At 45.9% G+C, this 14,784-nt stretch overlaps 2 protein-coding genes across 7 annotated transcripts in view; both read left to right on the forward strand.

The window, feature by feature from the left end:
* IL1R1 (interleukin 1 receptor type 1) overlaps positions 1-14,784 on the forward strand; it is a 161,848-nt gene that overhangs the window by 102,460 nt on the left and 44,604 nt on the right. The window contains exon 1 of one of the 6 annotated variants that reach the window (XM_032651997.1): positions 4,139-4,160. The exons of the other annotated variants lie outside the window; for them this stretch is intronic. The gene's annotated coding sequence lies outside the window, so the exon portion shown is untranslated. Of the gene's footprint in view, positions 1-4,138; positions 4,161-14,784 lie in introns of those variants that run through there. 6 annotated transcript variants of the gene reach the window in all.
* LOC116763889 (protein LSM14 homolog B-like) lies at positions 2,690-3,522 on the forward strand. Its single transcript, XM_032652002.1, is given in 2 exon segments — positions 2,690-2,906; positions 2,909-3,522. Coding segments are annotated over 2 exon segments (549 nt in total). The 5' UTR covers positions 2,690-2,786; the 3' UTR covers positions 3,338-3,522.

The following is a 14,784-nucleotide window of genomic DNA, read 5'->3' on the forward strand; positions in this document are numbered from 1 at the left end:
AGGACACAGACACCGAGAAGCTACGACTGGCTCAGCCACACACAGCTTGGATATGGTGGAGCTCAGAACCACCAGCGTCTACACTCCGAACCACCAGGCTATACTCCTTTTGTTCTGGAAAGCAGGTCTCCCAGCTCCTACCTATTTTAGGGAGTTTTTAACTTCACACACAACATCACCACAACGGTGACAAATGTTGGAGCAGTAAAGGGCAGCAGTGTGGATGGGAAAGACCATCAATTTTGGAGAGTGACCTGAGCTCCAGTTCATTTGGTTATTTTGCAGTTGGGTGAGTTCCTTAAGCTCCCTAGAATGTCTGATTCTGTCTATAAAATAAGGGGATGGTGATACCGCTCACAGCATGGTGAGCATTCAATGGGCGTCCTATTAAAGCATCTTAACTTACTGTCGGACGTGTAATAGGTGCTTGCTGCTTGTACATTTCCTTCCTACATAAAGGAGCATCACTAGGCTTGGGTCAGAGGAACAGTTAGGGACACGGTAGTGAAGTAAACTGTAAATGGCACTGGCTATTTTGCATAGCCTTTGAGAAACTCAGGGTGGGACTTGTGTAACCTAAGAGAGCAGCTCAGATCGCGGTGGTGAGCGAGGGCATGGTTCCTCATGGGTGAGGCTTAGAGGGGCTGCTGTTCAGTGAAATATCATTTCAAAGTCTGGGTAAAAGGTGAAGCAGCTGGTGCGGGGGTGATTCTCCCTTCTGACCTCCTGATCTGCCCTTGGTCCTTGCTTCTGGGAAGATGCTTCCCTGAACTACATGGTGGTCTCCATAGGGCTGCCCAAGCTTTAGGTAGAACAGAAGTTCTCAACTTTTGATTTAAGGACCCCTTTCACTCTTCAAAATTATTGAGAACTCTAAAGAGATTTATTTACATGGGTTAACTATTGATACTGACAGTTTTAGAAGTGAACACAAATTTTAAAATGAATTTTTATTGATCATTCAAAAATAATAACTTCATCATCTGTTAACATAAGTAACATCTCTTTTATAAAATAATTAGATTTTTGGGCTTCCCTGGTGGCGCAGTGGTTGGGAGTCCGCCTGCCGACGCAGGGGACGCGGGTTCGTGCCCTGGTCCGGGAAGATCCCACGTGCCGTGGAACGGCTGGGCCCGTGAGCCATGGCCGCTGGGCCTGTGCGTCCGGAGCCTGTGCTCCGCAACGGCAGAGGCCACAGCAGTGAGAGGCCCGCGTACCGCAAAAAAGAAAAATAGATTAGATTTTTAAAACACATAGAAAAAACAGACTTTTTTCTGGCATTATTTTACGTTGTTTACATTGTTCTGGAAATCTCTTTAATATCTGGCTCAACAGGAGACAGATGAATTCTCATGTCTGCATCTGCATTCAGTCTTTGAGGTATTATACATCACGTAGCTTTTTGCGAGAGAATTTGTGTGGAAAAGGCACAGATCATCTTTGAATTAGTATCAAAGTAGTTTTGACCTTACGGACCCCCTGGAAGGGTCTCAGGGACCTTTGAGGACCACTAATGTAGAATATCTTTTTCTCTTTAAACATCTTCTTTCAACATTCTTACAATTTCTTCTCAATGCCTCCCTCCTGATGCCTGTATTCAAGTGATCATGATGGATAATAATTCTTCCTTCAGCATTCTTGGGTTTGGCAAGCCTGGAGATAGTGGATTCAGAGGTCTTCCTCCTTCTCTCTCTCCTTCCCTCTCTCCTTTCCTCTTCTCTTCCCTTCCTATCCTCCTTCCTTGCTTCACAACCTGGGGAGTTTTTCTGGTGCCTCCCGACTGGTCTCTGTGCCTCTAGAACCTGACAGTTGCCAGGTTGTGTTTTGCTTGACATCATTCACAGTCTACTTCCTTCCTCAAAATTCTTGGTCTTGTCTGACATTTATTAATTCTAGCTTATGTTTTATAAATATTTCCAACCCCAAATTTTTTTGAGATGTGTAAAGAATTTGTGGCATGTTCATGGCGGAAGGTAATATCTGCGAACTTCAGAAACTATGTGGCAGAATTCTGCTGCCAGCCAAGACTGAGTCACTGGGCCTGGATTTACTTTCTCACTGGAGACAACAACGAAAAGCACTCCACAAAATACATGAAACCAGAGGTTTTAAAATACTGGACATCAGCCAGTGAAGGACAGTGGTCCCTGAGAGGAAAACAAATGAGGTGGACCTTATGAATGCTCTTGGTCACCAACTGGGAGAATTTTCAGGCCACGGGAGGGTGTCTAGCCAATTCCTTGGGGGAGGGGGATCCAGACAGAGTTCAGCCAGCTTCCTGAATGGGTAAGATGGAGCCGAGAGCCAAGGGAGACCAAGGTGGCTACAGTTCACAGAAAGGATGCCAGAGGAGAGGGAGCTGGCGCAAGAGAGAACTTCGGATCTGCAGAGGGCCCCTTTAAGAATCAGCAGAGGGCTGCATGCCGTCGCTCTCTGTCTGGTCCCCGCGCAGGCCCTCGGGCATCCCGTACTTGGGCAACGAGATCAGCCTCATCTCCAAGGCGCGGATCCTCTACGAGGGCGTTCTCTACACCGTCGACACGGACACCTCCACGGTGGCGCTCGCCCAAGTGAGGTCCTTTGGTACTGAAGACCGTCCCACAGATAGGCCTGTCCCCCCTAGAGAGGAACTTTATGAGTGCATCATCTTCCGGGGAAGTGACATCAAAGACATTACTGTGTGCGAACCTCCGAAAGCTCAGCACGCGCTCCCTGCTATTGTTCAGTCTTCCCTGGGCTCGGCCTCCTCCTTCCAGCCACACGTGCCTTCCAGCCCCTTCCGAGGGATGCCGCCTTACAGCCAGCTGGCCGCCAGCTCCCTGCTCAGCCAGCAGCATGCCGCTTCCTTGGGTTTAGGAGCTGGCTTTCTGGCTGTCTCAGTCAGCAAGAGCCCCATGGTGGAGCAGAGGCTGTCCAGACTGGTTCTCTTGATAACCTGAACACCAAAAAGCTGTTACCTGGCAAGGGCACCGCGGGGATGCAGCTCAACGGGTGCCCAGCCCCGCCAAGCAGCAAGGCTGCCAGCGATGCAGCTCAGCCGGCAGCTGGGCAGACTCAAGGGCAGGTGAATGATGAGAACAGAAGACCTCAGAGGAGGCGGTCGGGGGACAGACGAACAAGGAATGGCTCCAGAGGGCAAAGCTGTCCAACTACCGTCAAGGAAAACACAATCAAGTTTGAAGGCGACTTTGACTTTGAGAGTGTAAATGCCCAGTTCAACCGAGAGGAGCTGGACAAAGATTTTAAGAAGAAACTGAATTTTAAAGACGACAAAGCTGAGAAAGGGGAGGAGAAGGACCTGGCGGTGGTGACCCAGAGTGACGAGGCCCCTGCCTGAGGAGGACCACCTGGGGCCCAACTGCTATGATGACAAATCCAAGTCCTTCTTTGACAACATTTCCTCCGAACTCAAGACCAGTTCCGCCCGGGCGGACGACGTGGGCTGAAGAGAGGAGGCTCAACAATGAGACCTTCGGGGTGTCGGGAAGGTTTCTTTGTGGCCGTAGTTTCCGGGGTGAATTTCGAGGGGGCGGGAGCAACGGTGCAACCCGTCGTAACCCGACTTCCAAAGAGCTGGGACTGGCCGGGTGTAAGGAGGCAGCTGAAGGCTCTTGCTGAAGTGGCACGGACGCCAGACTGTGTCTACGAGGATGCTGGAAAACGCTGCACTTACTGCGGGAGTCGTGGATCACTTTGTTTACTGAGTTTGGAAAATTCCCATGCTACTGCTTATGTTTTGGACTGAACTGAACTTGGACGTGGTCTGAGTTACAACCACTTTTTTGGGGGGATGCGTATATGGGAAACCTCTTTGAGGTGTCTTGGCCTATTTTTCCTTTTTAGTTGTACACAGCCCGACTCTAAGGTTTTGGTATTTTGCAGAAAGGTTTCTAGAGCGAAAGCGTGATCCTCACTTTGTGACCTTTTTCGGACAGCTTTGATTTTTTCACGTGGAACCAAATCCCAGTTGGCAAGTGCGGCAGCCAATCGCATCTCTGTAATCCAACCGGCCTCTGGTGCTGCTGGCCTGGTACCCACTGCCACAGGCGGGGCCTAGGAGCCAGGCATGGCCAGCATGGGGGCATGGAAAGTGGGGTGTCCCACGATCATGTTGTAGAAGCAAACCAGACGACCCTGACATCCTGAGCGGCGACGTCAAGGTAGAGCACTGGCAGAGGGCTGGCGGGGTCCGGGTTGCTGGAGGCGTAGGATGGGGCCCTGAACGGGAGGGAGCTGGGAGCTGTCACTTGGAGTGTGGCTTCCATAGGAATCCAGGCTGGGGGTGAGCGCCCAGGACAAGCTCCTCTGCGGCGTCCCTCTCCCTCCTGTCCTCTCCCTGCCAGTCCCTGACCCAGGCCAGTCAGCGTTGGACTCTGGCCGAACACTGTTCAGTGTCTCATCCACTTGGAAATGAGCCAGTCTGTTTTTTTGCAAGGTCGGTTGACCGAGAACGTATTTCCTCTCAATTGTAAATAGTTCTGTGTTTTTGTTTTACTGGTGGGTGGAGGGAGGGTGGGGAATATAAATTTGTGGCATGAGCAAAGGGATCAGACCTTCAGTAGAAGCGTGCGTCCCTCCGACAGGGCATCGTGGTGAGCATAAGCGCCTTGGTAACTAAATCCCTTTAAGTAGGCGGAACGGTTTTAGTTCTGTGTCGATTAAGTTACTGTAAAAGCTTAGGTTTATTTTTGTAGGAATTAATGGCTAAGAATTAGAACATAGCAACGCGGCTGCTCTGTTGGAGCAAATGTAAACTTGTAATTATAAACAAACATGCAAACCGTTAAAACGCTCTTCTTCTCTGCTCTGAAAATAAATAATCCTGTTGACTCTGTTAAAAAAAAAAAAAAAAGAATCAGCAGAGTACCAGTCCGCACATGTATGTGAGGAAATTACCTGGGGCCAGAAAAAGTGCCGCTCTGAAAGGATTAGATGGTGCAGAAGGCCAGGAATAATTTCTATTCCTACCACCCAGGCTGGAAAACCTAATTTGCAGGCATCTGGTAGAGGACTAAGAAGGATCATGCTTCCGCAGTGGGGCAAAATGAACCCTAGACCCAATGCTGCTGTGCCCCTGCCAAACAAGGCACAAAGCAGCACCCAAATCATCAAACATTTCCAAGAGCTCACATGCATCCCAGAACACAAAAATACCCAGCATCCAACAAGTCAAAATCCAGAATGTTTGGCATCCAATAAAAAAAATTCACCAGGTATACAAAGAAGTAGGAAAACAATGAGGAGAGAGATCAGTCAATCAAAACCAGCTAAGAACTAACACAGGTGTTAGAATTAGCAGACGAGGACCTTAAAGCAGCTTTTTATAACTGTATTCCATATGTTCAAAGAAGTAAGTAGTGGATTGGAAGATATGAGAAAGAAAGACCCACCTCTAACTTCTTGAGATGAAAGCTACCATGTCTGAGACGAAAATATACTGGATGAGATTAACTGCAGGTTAGACACTGAAGAGAATAGATGAATACGTTTAAACACACAGCAATAGAAACTATCAAAGTGAAACAGAGGGGAAACAAACAAAAGAACAGAGCATCAGTGAACTTGGAACAGTTTCAAGGAGCCAAATACACATGTAACTGAAGTCCCCCAAAGGAAGGGAGTAACAGAAGAAATATTTTTTTTTTTTTTTTTTTTTTTTTTTTTGCGGTACGCGGGCCTCTCACTGTTGTGGCCTCTCCCGTTGCTGAGCACAGGCTCCGGACGGGCAGGCTCAGCGGCCATGGCTCACGGGCCCAGCCGCTCCGCGGCATGTGGGATCTTCCCAGACCGGGGCACGAACCCGCGTACCCCGCATCGGCAGGCAGACTCCCAACCACTGCGCCACCAGGGAAGCCCCAGAAGAAATATTTGAAATTAGTGACCAGAATGTCTCCAAATTAGATGAAAATGATAAACCCACAGATCCAAGAACCCCAACAAACACAAAGAAAAATACCATTTCATCGTAACCAAATTGCTTAAAGCCAGTGATAAAGAATAAAATCTTAATAAAAGATTAAAATTAATTAAATTTTATTAAAATCTTAATAAAAGCCAGAGAATAAACACACCTGCAGAGGAATGAGGACGACAAAATGGCAGATTTCTTACAGAAACCATGCAGACTAGCAGACTTTGGAGTTTTATTAATAAAGTACTGAAAGGAAAAAAAAAAACCAAAAACCCTGTCAACGTAGAATTCTATACACACTGAAAATATCTTTCAAAAACAAAGTTAAACTGTTTTGAACATAAAAGGCTGAATTCATCACCAGAAGATCTGAACTACAGAAACATTAAAGGAAATCCTTTAGGCAGAAGGAAAATGATGATAGCTAGAGATATGGATCTATTCAGAGGAATAAAGACCATGGGAAATGGCAATGGAATTATTACTTAAACTTCTTTAAAAGAAAATGGACTGTTTAAACAAAATAATAATAGCACAGTGCAAGGTTTATAACATATGTAAAAGCAAAATGAGTGACAAAAATAGCAAAGCCCAGGCAGGGAGAAATGGAAATGTAGTATCGTGAAGAGAAATTTTCATCGCAAAATGTCTATTTAAAAAGGCAGGGCTTCCCTGGTGGCGCAGCGGTTGAGAGTCCGCCTGCCGATGCAGGGGGCGCGGGTTCGTGCCCCGGTCCGGGAGGATCCCACGTGCCGCGGAGCGGCTGGGCCCGTGAGCCATGGCCGCTGAGCCTGCGCGTCCGGAGCCTGTGCTCCGCAACGGGAGACACCACAACAGTGAGAGGCCCGCGTACAGCAAAAAAAAAAAAAAAAAAAAAAAAAATTTAAAAAGGCAGAGGGGGCTTCCCTGGTGGCGCAGTGGTTGGGAGTCCACCTGCCGATGCAGGGGACGCGGGTTCGTGCCCCGGTCCGGGAAGATCCCACGTGCCGCGCAGCGGCTGGGCCCGTGAGCCATGGCCGCTCAGCCTGCATGTCTGGAGCCCCCGCGTACCGCAAAAAAAAAAAAAAAAAACAGAGAAGTGTCAAATCATAACTTCAGCCTCCACTTTCAGGAACTAGAAGAAGAAACATTACACCCAAAGCGAACAGAAGATAAGAAATAATAAAGATCAAAGCAGAAAGCAATTAAATAGAAAACAGAAATACAGTAGAGAAAATCAATGACACTAAAGCTAATACTTTGAGATCAGTAAAACTGATAAAGCTCTAGCCAGAATGATTAAGAATAAAAGATAGAAGACAGAAATATCAATAGCAGGAATTAGGTGATATCACTGCACTACAGTAAAAATATTAAAATGATAATAAAAAAATATTAGGAACAAAATTATGCAAAAAATATTGACACTTAGATGAAATGGACAAATTCTTTGAATGACACAAACTACCAACCTCACTCAAGAAGCAAGAGATAACTTGAATAGCCCTCTATCTATTAAAGAAATTGAATTTGCAGTTAGAAATCTTTCCACGTAGAAAACTTGAGGTTTAAATAATTTCCCTGGTAAATTCTATCAGACACGTTAGGAAGAAATAATATCAGTTCTGCATAAACTCTTCCAAAAAATTGAAGGGGAGTAAATATTTCCCAACTCACAAGTTCGTCCCAACTCTAAGAAGCTAGTATTACTTTGGAATCAAAACCAAAGTGAGAGAGTGGCATGGACATATGTACACCACCAAACGTAAAATAGGTAGCTAGTGGGAAGCAGCCGCATAGCACAGGGAGATCAGCTCGGTGCTTTGTGCCCACCTAGAGGGGTGGGATAGGGAGGGTGGGAGGGAGACTCAAGAGGGAGGGGATATGGGGATATATGTATACGTATAGCTGATTCACTTTGTTATACAGCAGAAACTAACACACCATTGTAAAGCAATTATACTCCAATAAAGATGTTAAAAAATAAAAACATCTTAAAAAAATACCAGCACAAGAAAAGAGAGCTATAGATCAATATTCCTCATGAACACAGATATAAAAGTTTTAAACAAAATAAAATCTAATCCAACAATGTATAAAAAGGCTAATACGTCATGGCCAAGCAGGCTTTATCCCAGGAATGCAAGGTTGGCTTAGTATTGGAAAATCAAGAAATGTAATTCACCATATTAATAAAACTAAAAAAGAAAAACCATATATCATCTCAACAGATGCATAAAGAGCATTTAACAAAACCCAATGTCTATTCCTGATAAAAATTATCCAAAAATGAGGAATACAAGTATATTCCCTCAACCTGATAGAGGGCATCTATGGAAGATCTGTAGTTAACATCATACCTGATGGTAGAATACTGAAAGCTTTCCCCTAAGATCAGGAACAAAGCAAGAATATCCACTTTCCTCATTTCTATTCAGCATTGTACTAAAGGATCTAAAAAGTCAAGCAAAAGAAACAAAAGGCATCCAGACTGGAAAAGAAGAAGTAAAACTATATTTGCAGATACCATGGTGCTCTATATAGAAAAGTCTATGGAATCCATTTTAAAAAGCTACTAGAACTAATAAGCGAGTTCTGTGGGCCACAAGATCAATGTACAAATATCAGTTGTATTTCCATACACTAGCGATGAAGATCCAGGATTGGCATTTAAAAGCAATACCCTCTACAGTAGGATCAACAGTATGAAAACTTTGAGATAAAATAGAAGACTTACAAGACCAGCATGTGAGGTGGTAGCCATGGGAGGCTGTCCTTCCCTTGAGCCCATGGTGGGCGAGGCACTGCTCTTGTCTTCTGTCTCTGCTCCCTGCCCTCCCTGGCTTATGCCGCTCTCTCTGCAGAGACTTTTTCAAGATCTTTCCCAAATCACTGGCTTTTACCGGGTCTTTCAGGTACCTAGCTCACTTCTTCTATACATGGAGCAGGGAAAGCAGAAGAAGCACTTAATCCTTTTTCAGCCGTCACCAGTTCATTCCTGAGATGCTTTCCTTTTCATGAAACAGCATGGGGAAAGAAAACTCTCATTCCAGGAAACTTAGGGCTTTCCTCTGCATTCAAAACAGGATGCAACGGGACACCTTCTTCCCGCTCTTAAGCCTGGGCTCTAGGTGGGCACCTTCGCTCTGAGACTGTTTCTCTGTGTCATTATTCCCATGGCCAGGTTGAGTTGGGCAACACCAGGTTACTTGATAAACACATGGTTAATATGTCAAAGCAACAGGAAAGCACTGTAAGTGATTATTATTTCTTAGAGAATAACAGAAAGGAATGACAAAAATATAGAGTGTGGTAAGACTTTTCAATTTCGTTTACTAGCATACCTGTATTTAAAATCTTTGGCCTTTTTATTTTAGATTGAAAGGTAATAAATATTCTGCTGCTGATTTTTTGATCCTGTGACTAGGGACTACAGTGTTGCCTCTGCTAGAATTCATTGCGGGGCAGTAGAAGTATGGAGTGATACTTGCTATAAAAACTCTACACCCTCCTCCTTAGCTGGTCTGTTGACTACTTCTGACATCCAGGGTATTGCTATGGTTGATATGAGTGTTTTGGGACGGGGGTGGAGGGATTCCCTTCCTCCCCCACAAAATACATGGTTTTGTACTTTTTATTTCTCTAGTAAATATAAAATCTTATATTTACTAGAGAAATGCAAAAATACTTATATTTACTAGAGAAATAAAAAAATATAGATTGGAAATGATTATGGGCAAAGCATTATGTTGATGAATGTCAAGTAGTTATAACAGTATACAAACTGAGAACATGAAATATAGAGGGAAGGTGTGAAGAGGTAGGGTCGGGCTGAGCCACGAAAGGCAGTCTAAATGATGACCTGGCTGATTGAGAGGAAAGACGGACGTATGAAGAGGTTTCTCGCTCAGGTATAGATTGAAAATGAGCAGATTGTCTATTTTGGATGAAAACCAGCTGGCCAGAGAAGGACCCCCTATTCCAGAGGCCTTGAATTGTCTAGGCTTTACAGCAGCAATGTCCAATGGTATATTTTGCAGAGATGGGAACGTCCTATGACTGTGCTGTTCAGTATGGCAGCCACTAATGATGTGTGGCTACTGAGCTCCTGAAATGTGGCTAGTACATCTGGGCAACTGGATTTTTAACGTTATTCAATTTTTAACTATTAAAACAGCTTCATGTTTCTAGAGGCTACACACGTATTGGATAGCACATATCTAGAGGAATACGAGAGGGAATCTTTAGTCCTGAGAACCCATGCGGAAATCACACTCAAGGGATCTTCTGTGTCTCCTGCCCAGAACTGGTACCAAGTCTGGATCCTGAATCTTTTATGCCATTATTGGGAGATTGGGATCGTAGGCTTCTACTACTGTCACTCTCAGAAAGACTCAAGGCTCAGTGACATTGGCCTCCTCTGAGGACAATACCAGCTATGTTCTTGACCATAGGCTGAGCTCATCAGCGGGTCGAACCATCCCAGAGTCGGGATAGCTCAGCATCCACCATCAAGGCTCTCAATTCAGTGACTTACTAGAAAGGATGCAAGAGGCAAAGAAGGAATCAGCGGTACCAGGTTCTCTTCTCCCACCCCTTGGACACAGCTCTCCTCCTGCCTCAGGAAAACAGTGATTATTATTGGAGTAGCTCACCAGCTGCCGAGTTATTGCCAGATTGTTTGTTCTGAGGAAAGACAAGAGAAATGAATAGGTGAGTGTTAATGTAATCTTTGGACATTAGAGAAATGGTTCAACAGCTCCGGCACTCCTGAGTCTGCCCAGATTTTCTTTCTGCTTCTACTGCAGAAGTCGTGGCCTGCTCTCACTCTTCCAAGTACCTTTGCTGGCAGAGGCTTACTTCCCACGGGTCACACTCTTTCTTGGAAAAACCATGAAAGGACAACACTAGAAACTAAATCATTCTTGCAGTTAGCGTTTGCAAAGTACATGGTTGCCTCTTTTACCCAAGATGGTATATGTAAAACTAAACCTATTTGACTATCTCATAACTCTCATTTTTCCTTTATTTGCTGGTGAGACAGTCGTAATCTTAAGGAACCCTGTAACTGGGTAGTGTTCAGAGGTGATGCTGGAGAAGGGAGCTAGGCATCATTTTAATTCATAGAGACTTTGCATGCTGGGCTGACTCTACATGGTGCAGGATGGGCCGTGGAGAATCGTAACACATTCCTGAGCGTGGTCATTGCTTTGCCTGTCTGTTATTGTGCTACAGACTCAGTGACTTAAACAACAGCGTGTTATTATCTCTCATGGTTCTGTGGGTTGATGGGACTCAGCTGGGTGGTTCTCCTTTGGGGCCTTTCCTGTGGATGTAGTCAGCAAGCAGCTGACTAGGGTTACTGGCTTAACATCCAAGATGGCGCTCCCATGACTGGGGTAGGTTCTGGCTGTCAGCTGGGGCTGTGGACTGGGGTGCATCCATGTGGTCTTTATGAGGCTTAGTGTTTCTAATAGTGTGGCAGTCTCAGGAGAGCAACACTTCTTACCAGGTAGCTTTGGGCAACGGGTGTGAGTGCTCCAAGAGACCCAGAAAGAAGCTGAAAGGTTTTTGATGATCTTGCCTCAGAAGTCCCGGAAATTTCAATTCCACCTTATCCTATTGGTTGGCGTTGGTTAAGTCACTGATTCGGGGGGGGCCAGATTCAAGGGGAGGGAATCTGATTTCGCCCCTTAATTAGAGGAGTGAAGAATTTGCAGCCATCTTTAAAGTACTATAGGGATCATATTAAAAGGAAACCACGTAGAGAAATGAAATTGGCAGTTATATTCAGGAAGTATCAAAGAGTTGAGAGGCTGCAACATGAAAATCTGGATCTTGGAAGGTGCTTGGGGAAAAGGGAAAGTGACACAATTTTGGGATGAATTACAGAAATTTGCAGAGCACCAATGGTGCTGGGACCATGTAGAATTACCAGGAAAGACTGTTAGATTTAAAACCGTGTTTCAGGAAAACAGTACTTTTGTTACATAGCTTGCATTTGACTAAGCACAAAGGTTTCAATTGGCCCTGCTTGGATGACGTGGGAAGCTGGTAATGGCTGCCTTTCGGATGGTGATGGATGATTTGGTCATTGGTGCCTTCAGTGTTATGTTTTGAAGCAATCATCAAATCAAAGACAGCTGGTAGAAAAGAAAAGGCCTGCCAGTCTGGTTCTGTTAGGTTACTAACAGTTCTTGGAAGTTACTAAGTCTATCGGCCTCTGGAACTTGCTGTGCACTTTCTGTGTTAACACGGGGAAAACTGGGTACAGGGAGCCTCTGTGGTCATTTGCCTTCATTGAACAAGATGAAAGCTGCAGTTGGAACTAAGGCTTGGCAGGGCAATGTCTATCTTTTCTTCTTCATAAAGGAAGTTAAGAGATAGTTTATTGTCCGTGGAAGTCTTATGATAGTTTATACTTTCTCCCCAGCTCTCCTCTCTAGTTCACACGTGGCTGTCTGATTGGTAGAGGTCTTACAAAATCAGAGAAACTTGGACAGAAAGATGATCACAGAAGCCCACACAAGACTGCATAGAGAACGATTAAAACTGCGAAGTATTACATGGAAAGAGACATAGGTTTAAAAAGTGATTATTTGGAGCTCAGTGGATGGAAAATGTGTGAAAGGAGCAAAAAACTAGGCCATAGAAGGAAGTCCATCTAGGACAGTGGTTTTTAAATCTATCTCAGGGAACGCTGTGGTTCTGTGAGCAGTTACTGGCAGTTCCATAAATAACAAAAAGAGGCGTAGCCAGAGTCACAGAGGCGCAAATGTAAGTTTAAAAAAAATTTCCCACAACTGAAGTCAACTTAGCTCGTGAATCCTCATTTCCATCTGAGGCCAGAAGAAAATCTTGCCAATGCAGAGTTGTTTAGTCTCTGCTGGGTCAAGGCTCTGTCTCTTTGGGGAAACAGCACAGTCTATTCAGAATTTTCCCTCTTCAAGGGGCTTTTTTTTCTCTGGACAGTAACTGGGGCTCTTCAGGGGTGGTGGAGACGGAGGTATGGACTGCTTGAGGCTTGTCCTGGCATCTGGATATGGCTTCTGCCTGCTGGCCAGTCCTCTGGACTTACAGCCCTCAGCTGAGATCCTGCTTGCCCTACTGGTCCCCAACTGCAACGGCTCATCTCAGTCCGTCTGAAGCCCCCTTGGAGGGTCTGGGACTCTGAACATTCGAGGATACACTGGACTTAGTGAGGCAGCCTGGCCCCAGGTTCGGGCAGTTCCGCTGTCGGGCTGCCCCTCGGAACAGGCCATGCTGGACCCCAGACTTTGCCATGACATGGGCGGTGTCCAGGGCTACGCCAAGGGGAGCCCAGGGATGCCTCTCTCTTCCAGGGTCCCCTCAGTCTCTTGGGAGGAGGCTAGGGTGTCTCTTGTTTGGCGGTGGTGGAGAATGGGGGTGCTGGACCCCCTCTCAGCAACCTTCCAGGGTCAGTAAACACCAGGCGTCTCCCCTCTGCTTTCCTTCTCACCTGCTGGCTAACTCTGCTCCTTTGGGTGGGAAAAATACCTTTCATTCTTGACATGACCGTACATCCTTCTGAACTCGATGGTTTATGATATAAACTCAAGGCTCAGAGTTCTCCAGCACTTTGGCTTTGGGGATTCAAGGAAACAATCACACAAACGCTCCCTCTTTAAAGCTGCCAAGGCTAGTGAATGTTTATAATGGACAGTCCTTCAAAGCGTCATGCCTCAGAGGCCATGGGGAATGTCTTGTGTTTCAGATCACCAGAGCATGCTGTACTGGTCGGTGGGGTGCTATTTCGTGTGCATTATTAGCTAGTCCTCCAAGGAGGGTCATGTGATCTGAGCAGCTTGACAGGTCGGGGAGAGGCTGAAAATCCTCGGGGATATGGTCTCTCTTTAGGAAGGTGGCCCGGGGTGGCAGACCGTCAGGTCTCCCAAAGGATAAGTTTCAGAGGTGGGAGGGTCGTGAGGGACACACACTCCAGGAGGGGTCCCGAGGCTCTGGGTGTTATTTCTGTTCCTCGTACGGTTTTGTCAAACACACCTGTCCTCATTTTCATGAAGTGGTCTCTGAACTGAAGCACACGCCCACACCCAGAGCACTTGTGCGGTGCTGAGACCAGAGCAGAGAGTGATGTAGGGTGACAGTCTCCACCCCGTGAAGACCCTCCAACCCAGGGTGGAGTGAGGCAGGTGAATACACCTGTTACCTAGGAGAGGAAACAGAGGGAGGAGAATCCAGGGAAGGTGGTCAGCATCGCTTTGTGAGGGAGGAGATGAATTCATGGTCCCAGTAGAGCAGTGGCTATAGGTGAGAAGGTCAGGTCTTCAGATCCCATCCCTATAACGGGGGGGTGTTTGAGGGTCCCACCTGGGTTTAGGGGCCCCGGTGTCTAGTGGAACAGCTGGGGTAGGGGTAGGTGGGAAGCATCGAGAACATAAAAGAAAAATAAAAGGAAAGTATAATTTTTTACTTCTATATTATTGCACAAACCAATTTTTCTTTCTACTTGTGAACTATTCAGAAATCTTCATTGTATAAATAGTAAGACAGTTTATCGCTTGTGAGATAGTTCTGCGGTGTCGAACTCTGTTAGTTTCATTCACTGCCACTCGGACACACTCACTGAAGTATTTTCAGGTGGAGGATACAGAGGGAGGGCATCACTGTAGGAGCTTGGACGCACACTTGTTCACAATCCTGCGTGCACGTTGGAATCATCTGGGAGGTTTAAAAACCCTGAGGTTTGGGCCTCAGCTGCAGAGTTTCTGAAGGGACCGATCTGAGCGTTGGGAGGTCCAGATGCCCTCGGTGATTCTAACATGTGGGCCAGGTTTAGAGAACGGCCACCTAAACAGGAATAAACTAAGAGATGGGACATGTGATGAGTTCTCATAATACTATGTCACCAGCCC

Source organism: Phocoena sinus, chromosome 13, assembly GCF_008692025.1.
Source record: "Phocoena sinus isolate mPhoSin1 chromosome 13, mPhoSin1.pri, whole genome shotgun sequence".
Taxonomy (NCBI): domain Eukaryota; kingdom Metazoa; phylum Chordata; class Mammalia; order Artiodactyla; family Phocoenidae; genus Phocoena; species Phocoena sinus.